We start from the raw sequence: 26,823 nt of genomic DNA, 5'->3' as shown, positions 1-26,823 counted from the left end.
TTAAATTCTGAACGATTCATATTTCAATATTTCAATATTTGTAGATTATACGATTTAAAGTGTTCATTCTTTAAATATTATATTTTATACAAAGAATATTTAATCTTACTTTCTTGTTTTAAATCTTCAACTATCTACATTCTTTCTTCAGTTAAATTTAATTCAAACAAACAAGTACAATTTTTTCTGATGAAAAGGAATAGCAAATTGAAGAGCTTGAATAGTGAATAAAACTACGTGACTCGCGTTGTAATAAATTTATATTGCAACAGAAAGCTGTAAATATCTTTGTATAAACTATGCAAATAAATTTTGCATACAAACAATAGACGATACACGTGTATTTTCAGTAAATTCGGAATTAAAGAAACACATTCGCTTTGTGAAAATCGTTCAACGCGTATTAAAAGTCAGGATCAAACGAATGATGAATAACGATGGACCAAAAGAATTATGACTCGTTGCGGGAAACCGACAATAAAAAAGAATTGTACAGAGAGAGGATTGTTGAAAGTGATGCTATTAAAAATTCGTTTCATCCTCCTAAAGTGTTACAACATAAAATGTTCTCCAATTCCTGCACATATACTATTTCAATCTTATATTTCATTATAATTGTATTTCCTGCATTTTTCTTCTTGCGATTTCATCATAATTATCGATGAATAAAATAAATTTATTAGATATAAAATAAAATAAGGAAAAATGTATAAAAATATCTTTTTATGGATTTTTAATTATATAATTTTTTAATTTAATTTTGTCGCTTATGATCGTCTTTTTCTTATTTTCAATTATTAAAAGCAATTTAATAAACAGATTGTAAAATCTCTTACGATTTATGATTTTTCAATGTTTCACGTGAATTTTTTAAAAATTATTCTTCTCATTTTCTGTCGACTACTCCACTACTTTTGAAATTAAAAACTAAAACATAGCCTTTGTATTATTACCATCCCCCTATATTTAAACAATTTTCACAATTTACATCACATGGCAACCATCTCTCTAATTACATCTCTGATTCATCAATACAAATCACAGTGTATCCAGCTTCCAATCACGGAAGCCAGATGGATTTACGGTTCGTTTACTCAAGATCCATTTGGAATCGACGTATTACGACATATTCTTCTTCGCGCGTATCTACGTCTGAGCAATTTCACCGTTGCCATTTTCCACGGCAATCGATTAATCTGCTGTCGAGTTGAAGAGACAGTGGGATGGGAGTGGCGAGCAACCAATTTCGTGACGGAAAAAGTTTAATTACACCCGACGATGACGACATATTCTGGTGTAAACACATCTGTATACTATATAGCCGTGGAAAGACAGCCGCAGACTTTTTTTCAAACTGGATCGAGGACCTCGAAGCAAGGGAAGAGTGTAGTTCCATTTTTATACCAATTAATATGAAAATTAAAAAAAAGAAAAAAAATTACGAAATTATTTAGAAAGAAAAATTATAATTTAAGATATATCTATGTGTTTTCAATATTATTTTAAATTTAGACTTGCAGCAAATTTCAATTACTTTATGTCTACAATAAACAATAAAATATTCGATTCATTTGACTCACTGCAGTTCTATTAATCAAAAATGTAGAAGATATATCGAAATTTTTTGGAAAAATATAAAAAAAAATAATATTATTCGTATTTGCAAAGCAATAATAAGATCCGAAAAGGATAGATAGATTTTTCATTCATAAAACTTACACCAAATAATACAGAATATCCTTTCGTGTAAAATGATTACAAAAAGTATTTGCACATTGCATTTAAAATTAGAATTTGACAAAAGAAAAATAAACTTACCTTGCAATCACTGAAAATTGCACATAATATCTTAAAAAAAAAAAAAAAAACAATCAAAAAATGGACGATTCCTTTTTGCTTTAAGGTCTATAATTCTTTTTCCATCGAGAGGTGGCTTGATCACCGGATGTCGTTTCGTTATCGTTCCTCCCCTTTCCTGGCATGATGTCTCTTTTTATTTTGTACACGCCGACTTCTGCTCGCGGAGTTTAAATCGGTCCGCTTTCTGCCGGCAATCAAAGTCTAATCAAAGTTTAACGAGTATCACGAATGTTCCCTGTTCGTTCGTCCGGCGCGGGAATTCAACGGGGTCCACGACAGAACGATTGGTAAGAGTTACGCCGGATTTACGGCTCTTTTAAAAATTTCAGGGAGCAGTCAATACCGTTGAATATGGACAACCCTCACGAATCCCAACGACTGAATTAAATTTTACCGATCGCTTTGATTACTTCCTGTGATCGATGGAACGATCACCAAGATCACGATTAAAATTTGAAATATGAAATTTTTCGCTGTTAAAGAGATATCTGGATTTTATCTTTTTATCGATGCGCTTCTTGTGTTTTATTGTTATTTCTTGTATATATTAGGTTTGTCTGAATAGAAATAATTGTTCAATGTTGAAATAATAATTTCGAATTTATATTTTATAGAGTGATGTTAAAGAGAGAGCCGATATTTATTTATTTTTTACAGCTTGCAATTTAATTATAAAATTAAATAAGAAAAGAAATTTAATAATGTGAAATTTATTTATTTTTAATTAAATTAAGCAAATAATTTTTCATTATTTTATTATGTAAATTTCATATATTCTTATTGGATAATAAATTTTTTAAATATCTTTTGTATCATATTACATACATGTGAAATTATTTACAAAGAATTTTCTGCAAAAAGTTTTTAAACGAAAATAAAGCACGAATAATTATTGTTCCATTAATTTTTAATTAATTAAAAATTACAATAATAAATTACAAATTCTCTCCGAAATTAAAATTCGTTACTGTATAAAATTCATGGATTTGCTGTTATATCATAATATTTGCTTTGATTCAGACTTTTGTTTGTTATATGTCGCATCAAATAATTTTTCACAGACCATTTTTATCAAAAAAAAAAAAAGTATATTTATGTCCAAAACATTTCATTTCATGTCATTTATGTCAAATAGGATAAATTAAAATTTATCATTTCAACTTTTCACTTTGATTTTTTCGAGTAATTTTCTTCATCACTTATATTGCAACTTTTTATTTACTGCAGTTTTTGATTCAATGTTTATTTTAAACAGAATCCATCGATTTTGTTTTATGAAGTTTTTAAACGTATTCTCACTAAAAACAAAAAAGCGAAATTTCCATGGAAATACGAAAGAAGACGATTCTAAATCTACTTGACCAATAAAGCATCCAATAAAATTAAAAAATTTGTTCAAACATTCGATATCTTTGAATCAGATACATTATTACATTGTAATCATTAACTGTCAATTATACAAATTTTTCGTTAAATTGTTCTTTAACAATTTGTCAATATTTATTAAGTTTCAAATACAAAATTCCCATTCAAAGAAAAAAAATCTTACCAAACACATGAATTGCTTTGAATAAAATTTCTATACGTATAAATTATAAATTCAACGTTCTCAATACCTACAAGAAACTCTAGATATTAAACTATTTGCATTCCAAACAATCAATCAATTCATATCTACAATTCATATCGAAACTGAAAGAAAACTACACATAGAAATCGTGCACATTTAAACATTCAACTTATACGTTTTAAAGACGAAAATAATAAAAATTCATGGAACATTTCCTCTATAGAATCGAAGCTCGTACGATTTAAAAATTTGATTCATACATTATACATATTTTCAGAACCAAAAACGCAAATTTGTCTTTCCATAGAATCAAAGCAACCGTGCTCTTTTCAACCATCGCTGCATTACCACGAATGCATCCCAATTAATAGCTAACGAATAATCCGTTCGCTTGACAACGAGCAAACACGCTGCGCAACGAAACCAAACAGCCTTATTAATACTCGTCGAGCAAACATTTTCGCGCAAACACCAATTAGCAGGCACGATAACCGGGATAAGGCGCGTGGAAAAATCAGCGTGAAAAAATCGACGCTGGTCTGCGTACCTTTGGCGCGAAACGGAAGCACCGTCCAGCTTAATAATTCACGACGATTACGCGCGGGGGAGGGAAGGGGTAAAATTTACAACGCGCGACATCGCCGCGACTAGCTTTAGCCCGATTAAAGCCTGAAGCGACTGCGGCCTCCTAACGGCTGATTTACGATTCAACCCCTGGCAGGGGCGCGTGCACCCCCATGCACGCGTTTGACCGGCGAAATCCGGATGCTGAGGATGATCCATGCTCGAAATGAAAATGGTTGAAAATTTTTCTCGTTATCCTGCGATTTCTTTTAATTTTTACGATATTTTTTAGGATGGGATTATAAATTTTCTTTTCTTTTTTTTTTTTGTGCGATTATAGAAAGAAAATTGACATGGAGAGACAGTTTATATTTTGATTTGGACAAATGAGATCATTGACTTTTGGAATATTTTTTAATATTAATATTATATTGTTTTTCGAGAGATATTATTTCTGGTTCTCTATAGGATAGTGTATCTTGTACAATATCGATACATCATTCCTGAAAATATAAAATAATGTTATTATATATTATTATAAATAGGTATTATTCATTTTTAAAAAAGGAAAAAATAAAAATCCTTTTTTTTGGAAAGATATTGAAATTCAAGTATCTAAAAGTCTTTGCATCTCATCTTAAATAATAAATAACACAATTTCTCAAAGAAAATTAATAAAAGAAGATAATATAAATAATTTTCCATATTGTCCAACTAACTGAGTCAATATCAAAAAATATTACTCTTATTCTATTCTAACTATTTTACTCAATTTTTCACAAACCAAATGATTAGCTTACGTCTCGAATATTTTAAACATTCACAAAAAAAGAATATTGAATTGCGAAACAAATCATTCAGCCCGTGTGAAAGAGAGTAACAATACCTGCGGAACTATAAATTTAAACGAATGTCGCCGAACGAAAATCGGTGATCAAATGCTGCACAATGCTCAGCAATGGGTATAGAGGATGGTATAGTTGTATGGTGGCGTAAAAATACTTGCGGCAATAATCGGGGATACAGGGAGAAAACAGAGGAAGACACAACAGATAGGTAGCACGAAGTGGGAGTTCCGGTTGATCGAGCGTTTTCCATTGGTTCCATGACAGGGAACACGGACGCGTCAATGCTGAGCCCGTTGCTGCTGGGCCTCGCGGCAACAGCGACCTTTTTGGCCCTGGCCGTAGCTGGAATCCTGGCGGCGCTCTACCGGAAGCACTCGAACGGCCGCCCCGGAAGTCCAAAGCACGCTCCCATCGTGTGCGATCCTCCTAATACAGGTGCGACAACTCCAGTACACCCTCAGACCAAGCAGGCGGTCGATGACATCGATCCAGACATCATACCCAACGAGTATGGTGAGTATACGACTTTCCGATTGTTCGAAACCATGGTTCCGAGTCATGATCTACGTGCACGCGACTGTAAAGACGAGTATACACTTGGTATTTATTTTCGCAATTTTCGAAAATTAAGTGTGGAAATCAAGTGAATTGCAAATAATCTCAAATGAGTGTTGATAGATTTTTGATGGGTGGATTTTAAAAGGCAAGATAAATAAGAGAGTTAATGCTGTTTGTTTATTAAATTATGAGCAGAATTTAAGTTCTAGATGATGCAAGATGATGATAGAGTGAGATAGAAAGGGATCTTAATTTAAATTCTAAATTATTCATTAATTCATAAATGAGATCAATTTTACAATTAGTCCTTATTTCGCTTCCAGAATCGATCTTATAAAAATATCTCACGAATATACTTTGTATGTATGCTCTGTAGGAAGAAGATTTAGGAAAGATTTTACATATCTATTAAGAGATATAAATAAAAGAAAGTGTTGAATTCTTTAAATTCTTCAAATTTAAATATTTAAATATTTAAAGATCAAATTGTTCAAGCATCATGGATATTCATAATCTCATTTAAACGGAAGATTATTTTTTTTAACTTCAATCTCAAAAACGTAATTGTTTTGCATTTGGACTCCTATCAACGATAAGTTTAATTTTAAAAAATGCGTTCAATGAAAAATCGATAGAGATACGATGGTATATCGTCATCTCGTTCCATTCAAATTTCCAGGAATGTTAATGGCGAATGGTTTTACGAAAGGTTCTTTTTTTCCATCAAAGATATTTCCGCGTACCAATGAATTTCGAAATGCATTGTCAGGTTAAATTGATACGCTTCAATACACATTAATAGGTCGGAAACGCGATGCCTTTATCCACAATGAATAGTGATCAATGTGTGCTCATCAAACTTCTACATTATTATTTCAGCATTAAAGCAGACGAACGCAAACGCATTACGTTTCATCGGAAGCTTTGATACAACGAAAGAAAAATGAACGAGACGATAAGAGATTCGTTTCTTTGTCGACTACACGAGTTATTTCTGAAAATATCATTTCACTTCAAATTACAGATTAATTCTTCGATCTCTCGTAATAATAATTCTTTGATCTATTCGAATTGTTTGAATTTCTTTGGTTCAATGATTCCGTCCATTATTTCAGATTGAATTCGAAGCTGAATCACATAGCATAACTTTTAATGTAACTCTTTCGTAATTTTCAAGAAAAACTTTGATGCGATTGGAATAAAAGTACTATATATATTTTGATTTTTTAGAAATTGAAATCATTTTATATGATTTGACTGCTTCGTAAATGATAAATTGAATCAAATTTTACTTTTCAAAATATAATTCTTTCGAAATATAAATATAACAGAATTCCATTTATATAAATTTGCCAAATATTTTTCTTGCTACTTGCGATTTTTCGTTCAAATAATCCAAGTTTATGTTACATACAAAATGGATTCAATCAAATACATTTAGCTTATTTTTTAAATCACGCAATACGTTAATATTATGTCTTTTGTTTTCATTCACAACAAACATTCGTATAATTGGAATAATTATCGTCAATGTTAGTTCGGATAATATTCATTTTGATAAATAAAAGATATTCTACACTATCTTATAAATATAAATAATACAATAAAATATCAATTATTCGAACTAATAATTAGGACACACTCATTCGAATAGATATTACTCTGTTCTGGTTTACTTATTCATTCTGGCATTCGTATTCTTTCTATATTCGGATAATCGATTATTCGAGTAATCAAACTTTAAATTTTAATCTATGTTTGAATAATCAACTTCTGAAATTTTCATATTAAAATTCATATAAATATCGAAATTATCCATTCGTCTCTGTTAAAAAAAAGAAGAGCTCGAACGCGGAAGCACAATTTTTACAGGTGCTCTTTTCTCTTGTTATACGTATTGTACCGTGCACGAGGACTAAACTCTTGTCTAGATTTAATCGACTAATCTGCTTAACGAACACGCAACTTTATACGGTTTCGTTCGAATCTGTTCGCAGAGAGAAGACCTCTAACGTACACTCCGATATATAAGACGCCTCCGCAACGAAGAAAGAAGGATCGTGTCATGGACGAGGCGATCTCGCCAGAGAAAAGGCCGATCGTGCAACACGGTCTTGATCTACCACCTGACTCGTTGTTGAGCGACTGTCTGCCAACGCCGACCATAAATTATCCCCAAAATCACATATCCCAATCGAATACGTACAGCAATCCACCCACCATGGCTGACTTCAAGCAGATGGCAATGGACGATTACAATCAACGAAACAAGCAAAACGTGAGTTTTTCCAATAATTTCTCTTTGAAAATAAAAATTTGTATACATTTTTCGTAATAATTGGGGAGAGAACTGCAAATATATTATACACGAGCCAGATATAAATTGGTCAGAATAAAAAAAGGAAACGGTTCCGTATAAAAAAGAAAAATAGAAGCGACCATGAAATTTTTAAACGCACCAAGTCACGCGCAATTCAAACCCATTTATTTTTGTCGCGTGAAATTCTGCTCCAACTTTTTTACAGATACAGCTTTGTTCAGTTAAAGCGAGGCAATTTATCACCGGTATAATATATTACGTGGGTGAGAAAATTTGAAATTACATATATACGAAAAGCATGACAAAATAAGGCCATTTATATAATTATGCGACGTGTTTGATAAAATAAATGAAAGTTTTTCCTTGAATTTTTTAAATTTTTGAGCAAAGAATAATAATATTTCGTTTCATCAAGGTAAAAATATCAAAATTGCAACTGGCTATCGAAATAATTATTCCGCATAAAATTAATTTGACTCTCGATGGGTCATATTTACATCATCAGTCCGAAAGAGAAATTAAATATTTTATAGAAATGGAAATGGACATATTTCCAAGCTTTTCCCGAATCCCAAATATTAACTTTACAATCGTGACGTATCGAATTTCATTGAAAATTCAGATATTAATAAAATTCCATCGAATTCTTCGAAAAGGGAGAAGAGAAAAATATCACGATAGAGAGAATTACCTTCCCCCCCGAATCAACAAATTCACGAGTCACCGTGATTGACGTTCCAAAAGGAATTCGAAGATAAGCAAACAGAAACAAAAGTAGGAGAATCCACTAGATCATCCGGATTTATCGCTCCTTTCTCCGCTTCCTTTCAACCACGAAACTTTCCACCATTTCGCATTCTCTCACGAAAAGGAAAAAATGAAAAACGAGATCAGGATATTCCGGAATCGGAGCTAATCGATCGACACCGCGGCCACATAAATCATCCCCAAGCGGGATGGGACAATTAGTCTCATAAACTCATTAAGGTCTGTAAATTTAATCGAGGATCCCTCCCCCCTTTTTTTCGCCGATATCTAATAGAGTGTATTTAGTCGAAGCCGTTTGATTAATGAGAAGCAATTAACGCTTTCCCTGGCCACGGAAGAAGGGGTAGGGGGTGAAAGTTTGTAGGAGAAACGAGCGAATTACCTAACCGGCCGATCGATGAAACGTGATACAATATTCAACAGGGAGATTCTCTCTCCTCTCCCCCTCCCTCTCTTTTTTTTCGCCCGAGGAAGCAATACAATCGATCCTCCCCTCGTCGACGCGATTCCTCTTCTTTATCGTGGCCAATCTCTCCGCCTCTGTCCCTCTCCCTATTCCTCCCCCTTTCGCCCCGCGTAACCAAACCGACAAGGTTGTTTTAAAATATTCGAAGTTTCGAAGAAGAGAAGGGAGGAGGGAGGGGAGGAGGACCCCGGGACACGAGCCAAGAAGTGAAGGGATCGGCTCGCTTTAATATGCGCCAGTCTTCCACTTTAACTTTTCCGGTTTAGCGAAGCCTTGGGTTATCTGCGAGTTTAATTACGTCGAAGTTTCCTTCGATAATTCGAGAGGGCCAGTCCCGATGCGCGCGTAACTCGACTTCCTTTCCTTCCCCAACGACAACTGGTCGCGTTCCATTAAACGTCTGAATAATTTTAATACCGATTTCGAAAACCGAGACCGCCCCAGCCTTTGTTCATTAAACATCCGCGATATTCTTCCTGGATGTTTTCATTTACCACGAGTGGTGTTTTTTTCTTTTTTTTTTTTTTTTTGTTTTCCACGGAATCACGTAACCCAGCCCCGATTCTCGATTATTTTCGGGTGTAGCTCACCTTCCAACCCCATTGGCTGTTCCATTATTAATTCCGAATTTGCAATTTTCACAAGTATCGATGCATTTGCATTTACTGTCCTCCTTTTTTCCATTCTCTCTCTTTCTCTGTCTGTCTCTCGTTCTCGAGTTGCTCATTCTCTTCCTCTCTCTCTCTCTCTCATTCATTGAACATTTCGCGCTGGCTGATATCGTAAATCGGAAGTTTTGCTTATTTTCCGTGCGAACAGTTTATGCAGTTTTCAATTCCCCGATATATAGATTATGTAGACTCGTTGTTTTAAGGTAAGCTGATATTTTTTCAATGTGAAAATTATATACGCGAGCGATGAAAGGTATAATTTGTATCGTTAATGCGGTTTGTACGGTGGTCAGTGTAATTTTGATGGGAATCTATCGGGCTGTGTGTCCAATTAAGCGAGAGAACAATGTTGATGGTGCGCTATACCGTTGAATTAATAGAGTGTAAGTAATTTTGCGTTTAGAACAGGGTTTATCAACATGTGCGGACAGATATGATTATTGATCATGAAAATACGCTCATTTACACAAAATTGATTACGTTAACGATTAATGATGAATGAATAATAGAATTTAGATATGAAGAATTTTGTGTGATTTTTAAAAATTGTTCCGAATTCGTCTAATGTAAAATTTTATTGACGAATGGTTTAAAATTCTTATTTGCTCTTCGAGCAATCTAAATTGAGAGATTGATTGCTACCCAATTTAGAAAAAAATAAAGAATAAAATAAAATAGAAAAATAGAAAGAAATTTTATTTTGGAGGAGAATAAATAAATTAAGATAAATATAAAAGAATTATATTAAGGGATAGAATAAAATAGGAGAAAATAAAGATATCTATGCAAAAATAAAATATGGAATGAAAATGGTAAATGTTTTTAATTATAATATTTCTATTATTAGAAATTATTAATTTTTAATTAAATGATAATCAATAAAGGCTTGCCTGTTCGAAAAAACAAAAAATCATAAGTATTGGTCTATAATATTAATACTTATATGAATTTAAATATAAATATAGAAGAAATAAGAAAAATTAACACAATATACAGCATGGTTTTAAAGGAAGCAATTTGTAAAAAAATTTGTCTCATCATAATTCAATTTAACAAGTTTAAAGTGTACGATTTTAAAGAAATATAAAAGTATATTTTCTTGCTATGAGTTCGTAAATAATGATTCAATCGTAATAATGACTCGAGATAGAATCTATTTATTTTCAATTTAAAACCTGTTTTGAAATATCTTTGATATATTAAAGGAAAATATAGGGCGTTGTCGCAATATGGAAATGTGCAAACTCAATTAACATTGAAAAAACAAGTTGGAAAAAGCACATTTACCTTTCAGAAAAGTCTCTAAGGACTTGAGGTAACCTTTCGTAAAGCGTTTAACGTTCTCGACGCAATTAACTGAAACTCAATTTTAGCAAATGTTTACATCCTTCGAAAAGCGTTAAAGAGAGGATAATTAATCTGTCTCCTCGGAATCGTAAACTGGTTAAGCGCTAATTTCTACCAAACTGAACAACTATTCAAACACGTAATTACATTATTATTATTATTTTTATTATTATTATTATTATTGCATCTAAGATAAACGTGCCATTTTATCGTTTTATAATATTTTATATGTGCCCATTCAATTCCATTGACCATTTTTTCTTATATCATTAAATGAAGCGTGAAAAATTGGAATTTACTGTAATAAATTTATGTACATAATGTTTATTTTAATATCTCGATATTGATCCATCCAAATAATTTTTGTTGTTGTATTGTAATGTTCTATTTTTCAAAAATTAAAAGACAATACTTTGATATATCAAAGATGAAAAGCTTGACATACTCATGCTCCAACTTTAAAATCGTTTCCTTCTAACAATTAAGAAAACTTTAACTCGTAAAAATTTCTCTTCTCTCCAATATTAAAATCATCATTTTTTAATACACCATCCTCATATCAAAAGAGAAAAGAGAAAATGCAAAGCTATTAACAAACAAGCGAAATATTTGGCTAAAAACAAAGGGCACGTTCGATTGATTGCAGATGTACTACAGCCTCCAGAGGTCAGGCAAAGGTTTGTCATCGATGCCGCAGAGGCCGGTCTCCTCCTCGGTCTCCGCGCAGGGGAAGTTCCATCAGCCGGAAGTGGTGACGCGCTCGAATCGGATACAAGAAAGTTGTATATAAATCTCGCGATCAAAGTCTCGCCGTGTCGAGAGACTCGAGTGGCTCAGAGAGCGTTCTCTTAAAGAGAAGCTAGTTACAAATTGCGCGGGAATCCCAAATCCACGAAAGGGGAGGAATTCTCGCGTGAAATCTCGTGCGTTGCGTCTTCCTACGGTCGACGTCTCTACGTTACGAAAAATATTGTACAAAAAAGGAAAAAAGAAGAAAAAATAAGAAGAGAGAAAAAAAGAAGAAGAAGAAGAAGAAGTAATGAAATAAAAGGGAAAGCGAGATGAGAAATTTCCGGGACGTCGTGTCGGGAACGAGGAATAGCATACAGGCGATTTTAGTCGTGTAGATTGGACAAGTGGAATATCGGGATACTCGACGAGTTAATGAAACGTCGATGATTAGACAGGAACTCGATGCTTGATGGAGTGTATCGGATCGTGATGGGTTCTCGTTCGATTGTCCGTTCTTTTTCTACCTACCTAGATTTTTATAACGGAGTTCGGCCACGTTCGCGAATAAAACGAAGAGACCGAAATTTCGAAGAGGATGGAAACCGAGTGCCCGATAAGAGAGAGGTCCAATTTGACGGCGGATCGTCGTCGAATCGCCCGACACGTGGTAACGTGGAGGAATATCGAATGTCCTCGTTCTCGCCTCATGTACCGAGAACCCAGGATTATCCGTACATTTTACTGTTTATATGAGATTAGTTTTTGTACAAAGATTCTATTGTAAATAGGCGAGATAGCCTGGCCCTAGTTGGATAGTCACAACCGATGTCCGAATTTCATTCGCTAAAAAAGTCACGTGTTGTTAAGTCAGGGGAGAGAGGATTGTTCGGTCACGTAAGATAAATACTCGATGGCATACGAAATAAAGAGAATACGTTTCATCTGTTTTACAGAAACGAGTGCCTCGCCCACTTGTCGTCCTGTCCGAACCTTTTCCCGATCTTCTCTATTTAAGAGAGGAGAGAACGTACGGAATGAACAGCCGAAATTTCGGCCGCACGTGAGCCGAATCTCGTTACACGGTCCAGTGTCCATCACGTTCCCTGTGCCGAACGTGAAGGAAATCTTGGGGTGCATCCACGACGATGAAAGTACCATGAAAATTTTACTCCAAGTGGGATCACACGATGGAGTGTTTGGCTTAAGAAGTTGGCCGAAATTCAAATTTTCAAACTCTTAAGGATGTAGGAAGTATGCTTAAGATGAAATCGATTATGCATTTGGAAATAATCCAAAGATACACTATTATATAACTTGTTAACAGTGTTTTAATCTATTTGATCGTGTTTCAAAATTTTATTATTATTATTTTTCTTTTTTACATACGTGTCCGGTCTTTAAATTAAGAATCTTAATATGAAATTTTTTTTTTTTGGCCAGCTTTTTAAGCTGAGTATTCCACAATACTGTTCGAGTACGGTCTCAATTTTAATGATTAAAATATGATTACTTTTTTGTTTAATATAATCTAATGTTTAATCGATTTTATATTCTAGTTTGGAATTATTTTAATCTTAATAGAGATATATTTTGTTTATTGAATCGTGTAAACATTATTTTGCCTAATTTTTGCCTTAAACGAAGCTGGATGTATCGTTTGGATTCATTTTTTGTTGGCATTATTGTCACTTGGATATTCGATCGATATGTTTTTATGTATTATAGCGCTTCAATATAAATTTTATTTGTCATTTGTGTTGTGTTTCAGCAATTTATTTCATTTTACCTTCTATTCTGTTTTTCTTAACACGTATTGTTAGGCGAAAATACGAGATCTGAATAATACATTGGCAATCAATCTTCGTAAGTATTCATATTGATTATTTAATGTCAAAAGATATTTTTGGCTGACAAATATTTTTAGTTTATATTTTATTTAAGCATAACTTAAAAAAAAAAGAAAGTATGATACCTATAAATATATTTTAAATAAATACTTAATTATATTTTAAATAAATAATTATTCAAAGGATAAAAAATAAATATATTCTTTTACTTCTGATAATCTCGTCCCTGTGATAATTAAATACATGTATAAATATATTCAATTCATATTAGTCTATTAATTATTTATAAATTTAGCTCCAAATAACTGTTTTTAAGATTACTTTGATTAAATTTTTACGACATAATATTACATACACAGATCTTATAATTCGACTAGCAATATACATTTCCAAAAAAATTTTACAATTTTTCTAACAATATATATTTTATTTTACATCTATTGATTTTACTGCAATATCGACGAAAGGATTCGAATCATTAAAATCTCTCCAATTCAACCTACATACATCGAGTCAGGTAAGTATTATCTCACGTTTATTAATTATATATAAGTATCTTAATAAGTATAAATTAAAGAAAAAGTTTTTTTTCTCTTCGAAATAGATTCTATCAATTTTAGTGAGTTTGTTCCATCGTTTGCGTTTGAAGACTTGGTGACAATCTGTCTTTACTTCATCCAACTTAACCATCGATCTTTCAGAAAGTAGAACAGTGTACAATTTGATGATACTAAGTCTGAGTTGTAGATAAGCTGCAAAAGCTATCTTCTTATCGAGTTCACGAAGCTTTACTCTAGATTCCTATTTTCATTCTTAAATTGTATTTTAATCGATTTGCAATATTTCAAAAATTGTAGAGAATATTAAAATATATTTTAGTCGAGATTTAAATAGTTTCCAGGGACCTACATAATTTAATGTAAAACATTTTTAGACGAAAGGACAAAAGATACAAATTGTATTATATTTCTTAATAAATTAAAATAATATTTTATACAATATTATGATTATATTACAATAAATTTTTACACTATCTTTCACCTATGAATTAACAAAAATTGGCAAAATATTTTCACTTATAAAATACCAAAAAAATATATTTCTTTAGAGACTTCTATCCACTAGTTAAGGAAAACTGATAGTCTTGTCATCGTTAGTTTTGAAGGCAATTCGCGAAACGAGGTTGCAAAGAGTGGGAGAGCACGCTCTATTGGACGAAGGCGCATTAATTCGAGCATTTCCAGGGAATCCCGTAGCGCGACGGTGTTTGCATACATTGTGCACCTTCGGTCTTGCTAACAGGGACTAACCCAGCCACACCGACGAACCCTATTATTCTATGTGCCAACCTTGTCTCTGGGGCTGTTAAGACGACCTCGATCTCTACACCGAGTACGCTTCGCCCAGCCTTCCCTGCGCCTCAAACTGTCACCCCATTCTACCCGTGAATACACTATGTAATTACGATGCATCCAACCATTGTAATCCGATGATTTTGTAGTGGATACAGATGTGGCGTACACTCATGATCGTCGTTGCTCCATCAACGAAACCGTCTGTGCCCACGTCTAATTGGTCCTTCGAATTTTGGATCGAGCGACGATAGACCGTGTTCCCTGGGACACTATGGTGTTCCCTGCTCGGATCACGAAGGACGGTTGATTTTGCTTCGATGGCTTGTTTGATGGAGGGATCTTTGTGCCCCGTGCTAATTGCTATTTTCGAGGGCTTGAATCGGTTGTACCGATTCTGGTCTCACGTTGGTCGCTCTAGAACTGTTTACCGATCGTTGTTAATTTGAGGACTTGATTTATTTGCTGCTACGAAGGGGATCGGGATGAGGATAGATTCGAAAACGAAAGTACGTAAATTAATGAAATTAATTGTAAATGAATTATAGACACGAAAGATTAAGAAAGCAGCCTATTTTATTGTAGATTAAACAAAAATTTTCCCATGTTCGTTGTTGAATAAATGAAATAAATCATAGACTGCATTCAGAGCAAGGTTTTTCTTTTCTACGACGACTTGTTGGAATTGGTATTACACTTCCATGAAATGTAAATCATAGGTTATGAATTAACGTTGAAACACGATTCTTCTACTATCTGTTTAACCTACTTCTATCATAACCGATGATTGGACGACCAATTATACTCAAAACTATTCAAAACTTAGTTAATCGTAATTATTTTGTTCTAAGAAATTTCCATTGGGACCAATAATTAAGTCAAAAATGACTTGAAGCCATTTCATATTTTTTGACAATATTAACTATATTAAATATAAAAAATATCTTCGAGAATGTCCTATTTATCTGATTATATATTTTAACTGGAAAATATGTGATGCAAATAAATGCACAACATGTAAAATACGTGTCGATATGTTCCATAGGCCATAGGTATCGTTCTCTAATAATTAACGAGCTCGCGGTATGGTCATGGAATCGTAGTCTAAATTACTGCACTTACCTACCTAAACCGCCCATTAAATCTACACAGAAACATGTATTATTTTAAGCACAGCCTGTTGTGATCGATATGAACAACGTATGCCTGGTTCATAAGTATCGGTTTAGCCTGATTTGTACGCTTTGTTTAAACGTTTCCCTCATTTCCAATTACACGACCATTTCTCGTAATCATTGTCGCCTTGACATCTTTCCCGAGTATTGTAAATTTTTTATCAGAGAGAAAAATGACAGTTGCAGTTAATATTTTTTGACAGATATATTTGGTAAATTACATTATTTGAAACAGAATAATAGTATTTAAAAATTAAGAGTAGAAACAAGAGTTTGGATTAGTAATCTTAATCTAGCTTAATATTTTGAACTACTTTTTTTAAATTTATTTTTAAAAATCAAAAATCTATTTTATTTTTTAATTTTTAATTGATATCATCAGATTCGCCATAATTTTGGACTAATTCACTTTCATTTCGTATTACATTCGATGTTGTAAATGATATGAAAGAAAATTACAATATGCAATACAATTAAATATCTTTAAATCAAGCAACTTCAAGAAAATTAATTATTCTATTAACCGATTTTGAAATTATTCATATATTCGAAATCGAATTTTCCAAATAAGCAAGTAAATTTATTATTTCTTCTTTCAAATTATTACAATATTCGTAAACATAATTAAGTAAATTAGTTCGATGAAGAACTACTTTTTCAATGATTTTAATAAGTTTGTTGCAACTTTTTTCTATAACGGCTTTAGTTTTCGAATTATAAGCAAAAGTATTTTTCACAGTATGTATAAGAAAAGAATTGCTCTAAATCATCTTTAACGATATACTTGAAGATCATTGAAATCGGTGAGGAGGTAGCTTTTTCACAAGTTTGCCAATTATTCTAATTGAAACTTTCAATCGTCTCTTGGAATTGCTTGTGCCAACCGATTTGCTTTGATGTCGTCTATTGTCTCATATTTGTCTTGTAAGCTAAGGTCAAATATACCCACTGGAATAGACTTAATGCTATCGTAGTGGAGAATTAACCAAAATGTCCTCCGAGTATTGAATCGAAGTAAGATCTACAGTTGATTCAATTAACGATTAACTTCAGTGAACTTTCCAACTAACTGTTTCTTAATTCCTTGAACAAATTGAGATGGATGAAATGTGATTACGAGTTAAAGTGTTTTGCTGAATTCGAATTACAAGTATAATTTATTTGTAATTTATTTCTGTTTCTTTTTATGAAATATAATTGGTAAATTATAATCATAGAACATTTATTTATATTAAAATATCTTTTATAATTTTAATAATCCAATAGAATTTAAATGTTCAGTATGATAAGGAAGAAGCTACCCCTTTTAACATATTATATTTCACATAAGTGCTAATAAATCATAAAAGTATATCGATAAATGGTTTAAAGAAAATTTATAAACGTATCTGAAAATTTATAAATAGATATGTTATTTAATAATAGTTAATTAATGTAATAAATAATCGTGTAAAATTTTATCAAATTATATATATCAATCAACAGTATTAAATTTCATTTATATAATTCTATTTGTAAAAATACAAATTTGAATACAATAATATATTTTTATATAAAAGAAAATCAGATCCTTCGATTCACATCATTAAACTTATTTTTAACGATTTGATCGTTAGATATGCTTATACATGTACATGTCTTTCTTTATACTTTTCTTTTTATCTGAAAGTCTTTTATAAAGCCGCGAATGATGTAAAGATAGACAGTGTTGATATCCATGAATAATGCAATATGTCATATTATCATCAGATAAAAGGCAAGAAAGGTCGATAAGAATCGACAGTAAAATTATAATTAAAATTGTACATTCAGAAAACAAGGGGCATAATTTTGAATAAAAAATTAACAATGAAATGAAAGATATGAAACGGAATTTTAAACGTTGCATGCTACTTAAAACGAATCTATTATCGTCATAAGTAATCAAAAGTTATAGTTCTACGATTATCAAAAGTATTTTAAATATTTATGAAGAAAGTGTTTAAACTTTGCTTGCTGCAATAGATGTTCTTTGAATTTCTTCATTGTGTTCTTGTCTTCATTATGCATTAATGTTTCATTTCATTAATGTAAATAACAAGTGCAATTCTGAAAAGAAAAAAAACACATTTTCTATCACATCATAAGTAAATTATATTTTACATATAATCTATAACTTCTTTCGTTCTTCAATCCAAAGGATAATGGAAAACAAAGAAGAATAAAGTAATATCCTAAATTCAGATTAAAGTTTATCTATGTTTCGTTATTTCAAACTATATAAATATATCTTATGTTTATGGCACGAAAGAAGCACTAGTAACTTTCTTTCGAGATGTAGATGAGCATGCATCGCATACAAAATGCAGCCGCGTGCTGCATATGATTCACTTAGGCCGCCAACCCGAGTTGAAGATAATCGACAGTGTCTGATGTAGCACGTAAATAATCACGGATCGATGACTGCAAAGTGACATGTGGAAGTGGCCGATGGATATTCTTCCTATGAATGTTAAAAGAGACAAGCATCGTATCGGTTGTGTACGAACAGTCAACGATTGCATGTGTCACATCGTTTTATCGATCACCGTCGAAGAAATGAAATCGACAATCGAATATCTCGTCAAACGTGATGGATCGATCGTTTAGGATGTCGAGCAACTTGATTTCCATAAGAATCTACAAATCCTTGTAAGGGAAAATTGCAATACGAATCGTTCGATTGGAAAATGAGTTTTCGATACATCTTTATAAGTTGGATTGGATTTTGGCCATGAAATGATATGAAATTAATTTGTCCGTTTAATTCTTCGAATTAGATAATTATAAATTGTATAAAATAATTCTTGAAGAAGTTAAGGAAAAAAAATTCATTGTTTGCAACATTTTCTTTAAATGGAAATTTAAAATTTTTTAATTTCTAAAAGAATTTACGGTTATATGTATTGCACGATAATTTTTTGATTGATTTATAAAAATAAAGAAATTACAAAATTATAAGTTTATAAATTTTTCTACCTCACAGACTTATAATTAGTAAGGTTTCAGATTGGAAATGTGTAGGTTTAGGTACCAATATCAAGTTGGCGTATTGATTTTAGAAACCATATATCTGTCAGATATACAATTAATGTTATGATCAATTAATTTGAAAAATTGGAAATTATTAAAAATATAACTTTAACGAAATATTCGAACATAAAATAACGAATTTTCGATTTCAATAAAATCAAGGATACACGAAATCAATTTTAACTTTGGAGGAAGTGAAATAACTTTATATTGAAAAATATTTCCCAGGAAATTACTTTTTACATCAAATACATGTATAATTACACAAATGTTAACTGTTTATTAAATGTTCAAATATATTTTATAATTCTTTATTTGATTTGATGGTAAAATATGATTAAAGTTCTTTTTTACAATATTGCTGAAAATTAATTCTATAAAAATTATTTTATCTCGTATATATTTTATTGTGATGTAAATTTTATCGATTTCATAAATGAGTGAAAAAATAAGTAAAATAATTGAATATTTATGCACTCACATGAATATATTTTTTTCTTTCATTTTTTAATTATTAATCAACACATCTTAAATTAATTTTTTCAATTAATTATTCCAATTTCTTCATTTCTTCCACTTACATTTCAATCTCTATAACATATATCCCTGTTTCTTAAAAACATCAAATCCTATATTCATCTTTATAAATTTGAATATTAATAAAGAATATTAATAGAAATATATCAATAATCAAAATCAAGCAAACTCGTCGAGCAATTTCATTCAGTAGAACCATATAATCTGACTGGATTACACAGTATCTCCATAACCTTCCATTCCCTTTCCATCACTCTTGCTGTCCCTCATTCGCAACTCAGCCTCAGGCATTGTTCGTATACGCAATAGTCTCATTCCACTTTTACGAGCGGCTACGATCATTTTTTACGAGCCACTCTCGTTGTCCAGAATCCATCTAGCGTGCCAGGAGAGCAACCACTCGTCGATCCAGCCCCTCGCAATCGTCGAGGATTCGCTATAAGAGTGGATGGTACCCGGCTCATCGAGTTTCGATCGTCGATGAAGGGAGAGGAAGCGGAAACGAGCCATCGAAGACGACTCGTCACCGTAAATCCTCGCGCATCTGGACGCCTTTCGAACGTTTCGCGATGGCATACGGAACAGCGATGGATGGGTTAAGGGGATGGAAATTGGTGGTGGAGGGAATGAAGAAGTTTAGATTGAAGTTTCCGTGCGAATGAAAAGTTAAGCATTGTCACTCGCATCGTAGCAAACCGAGACATTTCTCGAGTAATTTTCCATAGTCATACTGCGAGAAAGGATTTTAACGTGGAGAAGAATCGCGTGGTAGATTTCGTATTCGAGAGCGTACGTGATTCCGTGGAATATTATCGATGACGAAGAGTGAAGTAGCTAGTTGTGATGGGTTAACGATTTTTGTTTCGAGACGAGGATTTGATATTTGTCGATGATGAAATTTTGGAAAGCATTCCATAGATGTTAAATATAGATCTTATCTATATTTAAAAGATGGTAAAATATCATAAGTTTTGTATGAATCGAATTATTCAATATTCGATAATGTAATGATTTCAATAACTTTTTAAATAAAATATATTGCTCAAACATTTCATAATAGAATAAGTTATTAATTCTTGAAAGCACCTTTACATCATGTATTTATATTTTCATCCAGCTCAAACCATCGCGAGTTCGTTTATCAACTAGGTCGTGGATCGTAGCCATGTTCCAAATTTCATAACAACATCCATCAAGAAATTAATTTCTTACGCAGTAACGAGATTCGAAAACGTGGCAGTGAATCAATTAACGCGTAATTAACGCGTAACAGGTACGGAATTGAACAGGTGGAATTACGTTATTCAAATCATCATACCCTTTACCTTGAGTAATTTCTGGTACACACGTATTTTCAGTTTAATAAGTGGCGATGAGTATGATAGAATTTGAATATGTATAGCATATCGTGAAATGAATCAAATGTACGAAGTAACATCAGATATAATGTTTCAATGAATTATGATAAGTATCTTGAAACTTTTGGAAATTTAAAAGAGAATGCATGGCTCTAAATATGACGTGTCATATTTGATATTGCTTCGATATTGTTTCTCTCACATTTGAGACTGTAACAAAAATCGAAAGAAATTTCTACTGATGAATATTCGATAAATATAAAAAAAACAGTCGTAAAACGAATAATTTCAATCTTTCAAGTTATTTATAAAAATTCACAATGAGATCCAATGGCGCACGAATGTATTAATAATTTAATTTACGATTTCGCTATATAGCTCATATTATATTTTAAAATAGATTGTTGGTATAATAAACTTAACATCAATTTGGAAAATGAATACCTGACGTAAGAACGTCAATCATAACACGTTCTATGGTTGATTATAAACGCTTTAAGGTGTCGATGGAAAAGTTTTGCGAAAGGTAGATAGGAAGGGATGATCGTGAGGGGTGACTTATCGAAAAGTTTCCTCTTTAAATGGCGATCGTTGAATGGCGAAGATTGAACTAATTAAACGCTATTATGTTTCATAATTATTCGATAGTCGGTAGTTCAAATTTGATATGAAAACGTTTTAGATGAAAAATGATTTTACTTGCGAATGTGAATTGTTTGATTGTTCCATTTATTGGAGATTGGAGTCAAGGAGGATATAATTTAAAAATTTCTTAATAATTTTTTACGATGCTATAAAAATGCCAACGACTCTAAAATTAAACGATACTCTAATCTCGAAGCTAGAACGACGTGATAACAATATAATATCTTTCGAAAGATTAAACTTGGGAATATATCTTTCATAAGGATATAGCAATATCTCTCGTTAACTGTCGTGTTAACGTCACAAAGTTATCTCTATCAATTAATTATTCTTTTGCTTCGACAGAATAATTAAATATTTATTCGACTTTTACATTCACTACAATTTTATTGTTCATTAACGAATCATTTGTATATAAATATTATTAAAGAAATCTATCTATTTTTATTTTTGAAAAATAATAATTCTAAGATCTTGTAAAATTAAAAAACAATATATTTATTACAAAGCATAATAAATAACTCAAGTGTGTAAATTAATTGCTTCTAATAAATAAAATTTTAATTATATCAAAGTAATACAAATCGTCTAAATAATCTGTATTAAAAAAATTTCTATAAACATATAAACATGAATCAATTTTAAAAAACACACATTTATATGTCGAATGGAATTATAATCGACGAATATCGAATAAGTATGATTGACAATTGACGAATAAGTCCAATATTAGTTACTTCGTGGTTGAACGAAACAAATTGCCGCGTACACGATCTTCATTCCAGACAGTACCTGATTGATGCATGTTTCTCCCAGATCCGACGTGAAAAAGTAGTTCGCCTATCAAATGTCGATAAAACTGGCCGGAGCCAATCTTGAAAATTGGCATGGAAACGGCCATAGTGAATACTTTTCTAAAGATATTATAAAACACAAATATACTTGTACGATGATTTTATTGTTATACTTACTTTTTAAAAATTGGAATATTTGTTGATTTATAAGTTGAAGTAATTATAGATTTATTAAAAACACAAACTTACTTGTTACTTTTAAAAAATATCTTTCGCACAATTTATCTTTCTTTAAAATTTTTTTCCAATTAAATGAAATAATTTAATTTGGTTTTTTTCAAATTTATAAAATTAAATAAAAAACTTGTCACCCTTTATATCATCCGTTTCAACATGTTTCATTCAAAATTCTTTTTTTTTTAAATTCCATCGAAAAAACTCGAATAATATCTTTTGATATCACGATCAAAGGTTTGAAACTGCTTACAGAAACTTAAAAATAACTATTAAAAATACTGTTAAATTTATACATCTGTTCTCTATTATCGTAATTACCGTTTTTTTAACGAGTCGACTTGTCGTATTTGTTTCCACGAAATGTGGAACTTCACGGGTTAAAAGTTTGTTCTCGCAACATACTAGAGATATTCAAATATTCTTTCGTGACCACATCACACGGCCAATTTAAATACAGAGAGGCTCTGTTTAAAATAATTGTACAGAAGAATTAAAAAACATATAGAGTAAGTTTCCTTGTCTCATGCCGGATAAAATGAGTATAACTTTACCTAAAAATACTTTTCGCTCCGAATATTTTTCATGTCATATCTTTCCATTTCATCTTTTGAAAATATGAACAATACGCTAATTTCAGACGAAAATATTTGCTAAATGTGTAAAATTTGCATTTGTATTGAAAAAAATGTTATCTCAAAAAGATAATGCGAATATCGTTTTGTTCATTTACACATATTATTTTTCTCTATTTTATTAGATCGATCGATCAATAAAAATATATATCTATTATTCTCTATCCGCATCAATCAATATTCTAATACTACAATCTGCCACAATCTATAATCAACTCTCGTATCGTTTCGTTTCACTCAAACAAACGCATCGCAGAAACCGTGTTTCGATGAAATCCAGTCAGTCAGCAACTCACCAGTCCAAACTGGAACACCAACAAACAAAGAACATATATATACGTTTCCCTGAGTTTCAAAGCGTTCTGAAAAAGAAAAAAAAAAGTGCTTAGCTCCCCTCAGGAATGGATAAAAACCAAATTCGAATGTAAAAACAAAACGACGAAGAACGTCTAAAAAGGAAAAAACAATGCTGAGGCGGTTGCATATTCGTGGGGTAAGTTGGTTGAGAGGGCGCCACTTTCGGTTCGACGATTCGCAACTAGCCGTTTATTTTCCAGGATGTTAATATGCCGTGCTAGATGAATTTCAGGGTAGAAGAGTGGCTAATAGAAGGCTTGACTTTTATTGTCGCGTGGATGTGATCGCAGATGGGAAATTAGAGGGAATGGGTGGCCGAGCTGGATAACCGCCGCCGTTCAAGAACAATTTTCGTAACCCTGCCCACCATCCAGACTTGCGTCAAAGAGGAACGCACGCGAGTAAATGGAATTAGCAAGTCAACCGACGTGTTTCTCCTCGGCTCATTTTACTTCTTGAGATTTCGGCTAATTTATACAAGTGGCGCGTTGCAATTACATAGTCGAGGGTTACAAGTTAGCTTTAGTTTCGGTCTGACTGGCTCCTTAGGCGAGAGAGATCTCGTTCGCTGGTACGAGGGGGGGAGAAATGTTTGAGGGGTACTCCTCGCTCGTTGAAACGGTTAATTTTGCAACGACGGGTACCGTCTCACGGAGTTTGGCTTATTATGCAAGAGATACGGCTAATTGCTACGCGTCGTCGCTGGGAGGTGGTGGAAACGAGCCGTGCGATTGTCTGCTTAGAGATCGCTTCAGTTTCGACGGTTTGACACGTTCGTTTGAACAGGTTAGAAGTTATTGAAATGAGGATAGGTTTAAGGATTCGTGAAGTGAGAGTCTGCGAAGTTTTGGAAATAAGAATGAATCGAAGTTGAAACTTGGAAGTGGATATTAATTAAATAATAATGAAAAAATAATTTTTTTTAATTCTGATATCATTATCATTTTGTATTTTATATTTTTATTTTTGAGAAAAAATTCATAGTTAGACACTAATGATTCCTACGTATTTTAATATGATATAAGTCAAATAGTGTAATGTAAAATATTATATTATAACGAATTAAATTACATCTAAAACCAAGTTTTTTTATATTATATTTTCATAAGATATTTTAATATATGTACATATACATATTTAAGGTTAGTTTTAAGCTCATACAGTTGGGAATATTTTACTTGAAATAAAGCAACTTGGAATAAAGCAATAAAAATTTAGAATAATGAATTATTTTAAATACTTTAGTATTTTTATTCTACATACAACACAAGAGAATTTTATTTTATTCCACCTGAGATAAAAATTATTTTCATCAAATAATTTTATTTAAGAGTTTGTGAATTTTGATTTCATTTCATCATTTAGATAAAAATTGATTATACATTCTTTCTATGACTATATTATTTAGAATATATCTTTATTGCTATTTGAAATTCACAACATAGAATCATGTTAAATTTATATTGTGTTCGCGAGAAAGACAATCTTCCATTAATCATTATTTTATCGATTCACCTTCTTACGCTAATATGTCTCAAACTATCAATCTTACAAGCCACGACAACGCAACCTTGTTGAAACGACATCGTTAATTGAATCCTCTCAACAGCTTAACAACTTATCCCTTTACCTAACCTATTTCGAACTAATGTCTGTCGAATTTTAATCAATTACTGTCAAGTCAATTTCTCAATACGATAAAGCTACGATATCATATTGGCAAATAAAAATAATTTTATTCATGTTTCGTAAACGAAATTGCAATAATAATAGAAACTGTTTGAGATATTTCAAGTTTCTTTATTTAAATATAAAATTCATCATTTATGCAGTATTTATGAAGTAGAATATTATTCGAAAGATTTTATCTGCTTTCTTTCACAATTGCTTTAAACTTAATTTAAATTTTATTTGTCTCATTAATAATTGTAATATTGTTTTCGTGATTATTAATTTTTGAATTATTAATTATAAATTCGTGATCAAATGCTACACAAACACAAAAAGAGAAAGAAAATATTGCAATAACGAAGAATTAAATGGATATTTAATTTCAAGAGGAGAAGATATCGATCAATTATGACACATCATGAGATTTCATTTCATTAAACTTCTACTACAAAATTTTTTGAAAAATAAGTGAAAATAGATCATAATAGAAAATAATCATTATTAATGAATTAAAATTAATTCTTATAAGGAAAATTAAAAAAGATTAAGATCATGACAAAAACTTAGAAAGTTATTTCAATCATATATCCTATTCCTTAAAAAATATTATTTATATGGATATAAAAATATTTCAAATAGTGTTTTATTTCATTCCAAAAATGTGTCATTCACTTTGAACATGATTCTCTCTTTCGAAACCCAGATCAATTTAGTGGCTCGAAATTGAAACGATAGCCATGAAAAGTGATATATATAAATTTTGGCCCCGTCATTGTGACCAATCGTCGAATTCTCGGGTAAAGCGAATGGAATAGAGATCGTAATGTTTTTATCTATCGTTGAAGGCAGACAAGGTTAGAGCACAAACGAAAAATACTGTAGAACAATCCATTGGACCTCGCTGGATCTAATCCTACAGGACAAAATTGCGTAAAAAAACTCAAGTTCTGTCACTTCGATAGAAGATACATCTTATCGACTCATTTTTTTACTAGAAGACAACAATGGCTATGATTAATAAAGGGTGCTTTTATCTGGAACGTAAAAAAAGATTGATATTAGAAAGCTAAATATTTTTGAAAGACAAACTTAATATTTTAAATAACATGAGATGATATGAGACGATATTCAACAGTATGAGAAGATACTCAAAACTTAGAAATGTTTCCAAAAAATTCAATGATTTCGAGGAGAGCATATCCACCATATCCTTATTTTTTTTTATATAAAAGAATACAGGATTTGTGAAAGTGAACGCTATTTTTTTGAATAGATCTATATACTTTTTTACAACGCAATTGATGTATCATAACGTTCTTTATAAAAAAGTATTAAGCCATATTTAACAAAAAATTCATAGTTTAGAAGGAAAATCAATTTATTTAAATAACTCTTAAACTAATGATTTTTTACTATAAATGGCCTTATACATTTTTGTATAGAATACCAAGATGCACTGATTA

At 31.6% G+C, this 26,823-nt stretch overlaps 1 protein-coding gene across 3 annotated transcripts in view; it reads left to right on the top strand.

Annotated features, from left to right (window-relative positions):
• The window catches only part of LOC108001387 (hemicentin-2), a 146,437-nt gene extending 132,982 nt beyond the window's left edge, over positions 1-13,455 (top strand). For 2 of the 3 annotated variants that reach the window (XM_017062372.3, XM_062074570.1), the window contains 3 exons: positions 5,107-5,355; positions 7,398-7,678; positions 11,619-13,455. In XM_017062372.3, coding sequence (XP_016917861.1) covers positions 5,107-5,355; positions 7,398-7,678; positions 11,619-11,762 — 674 coding nt within the window. In that variant the 3' untranslated portion in view covers positions 11,763-13,455. The remainder of the gene's footprint in view (positions 1-5,106; positions 5,356-7,397; positions 7,679-11,618) is intronic. The other variant, XM_062074569.1, reaches the window with a different exon arrangement.
• Positions 13,456-26,823: the final 13,368 nt, after the last annotated feature.

This window comes from Apis cerana, linkage group LG5, assembly GCF_029169275.1.
Source record: "Apis cerana isolate GH-2021 linkage group LG5, AcerK_1.0, whole genome shotgun sequence".
Taxonomy (NCBI): Eukaryota; Metazoa; Arthropoda; class Insecta; order Hymenoptera; family Apidae; genus Apis; species Apis cerana.
The sequence above is the reverse complement of the archived record's forward strand: the minus strand, read 5'-3'. Positions and strand labels throughout refer to the sequence as shown.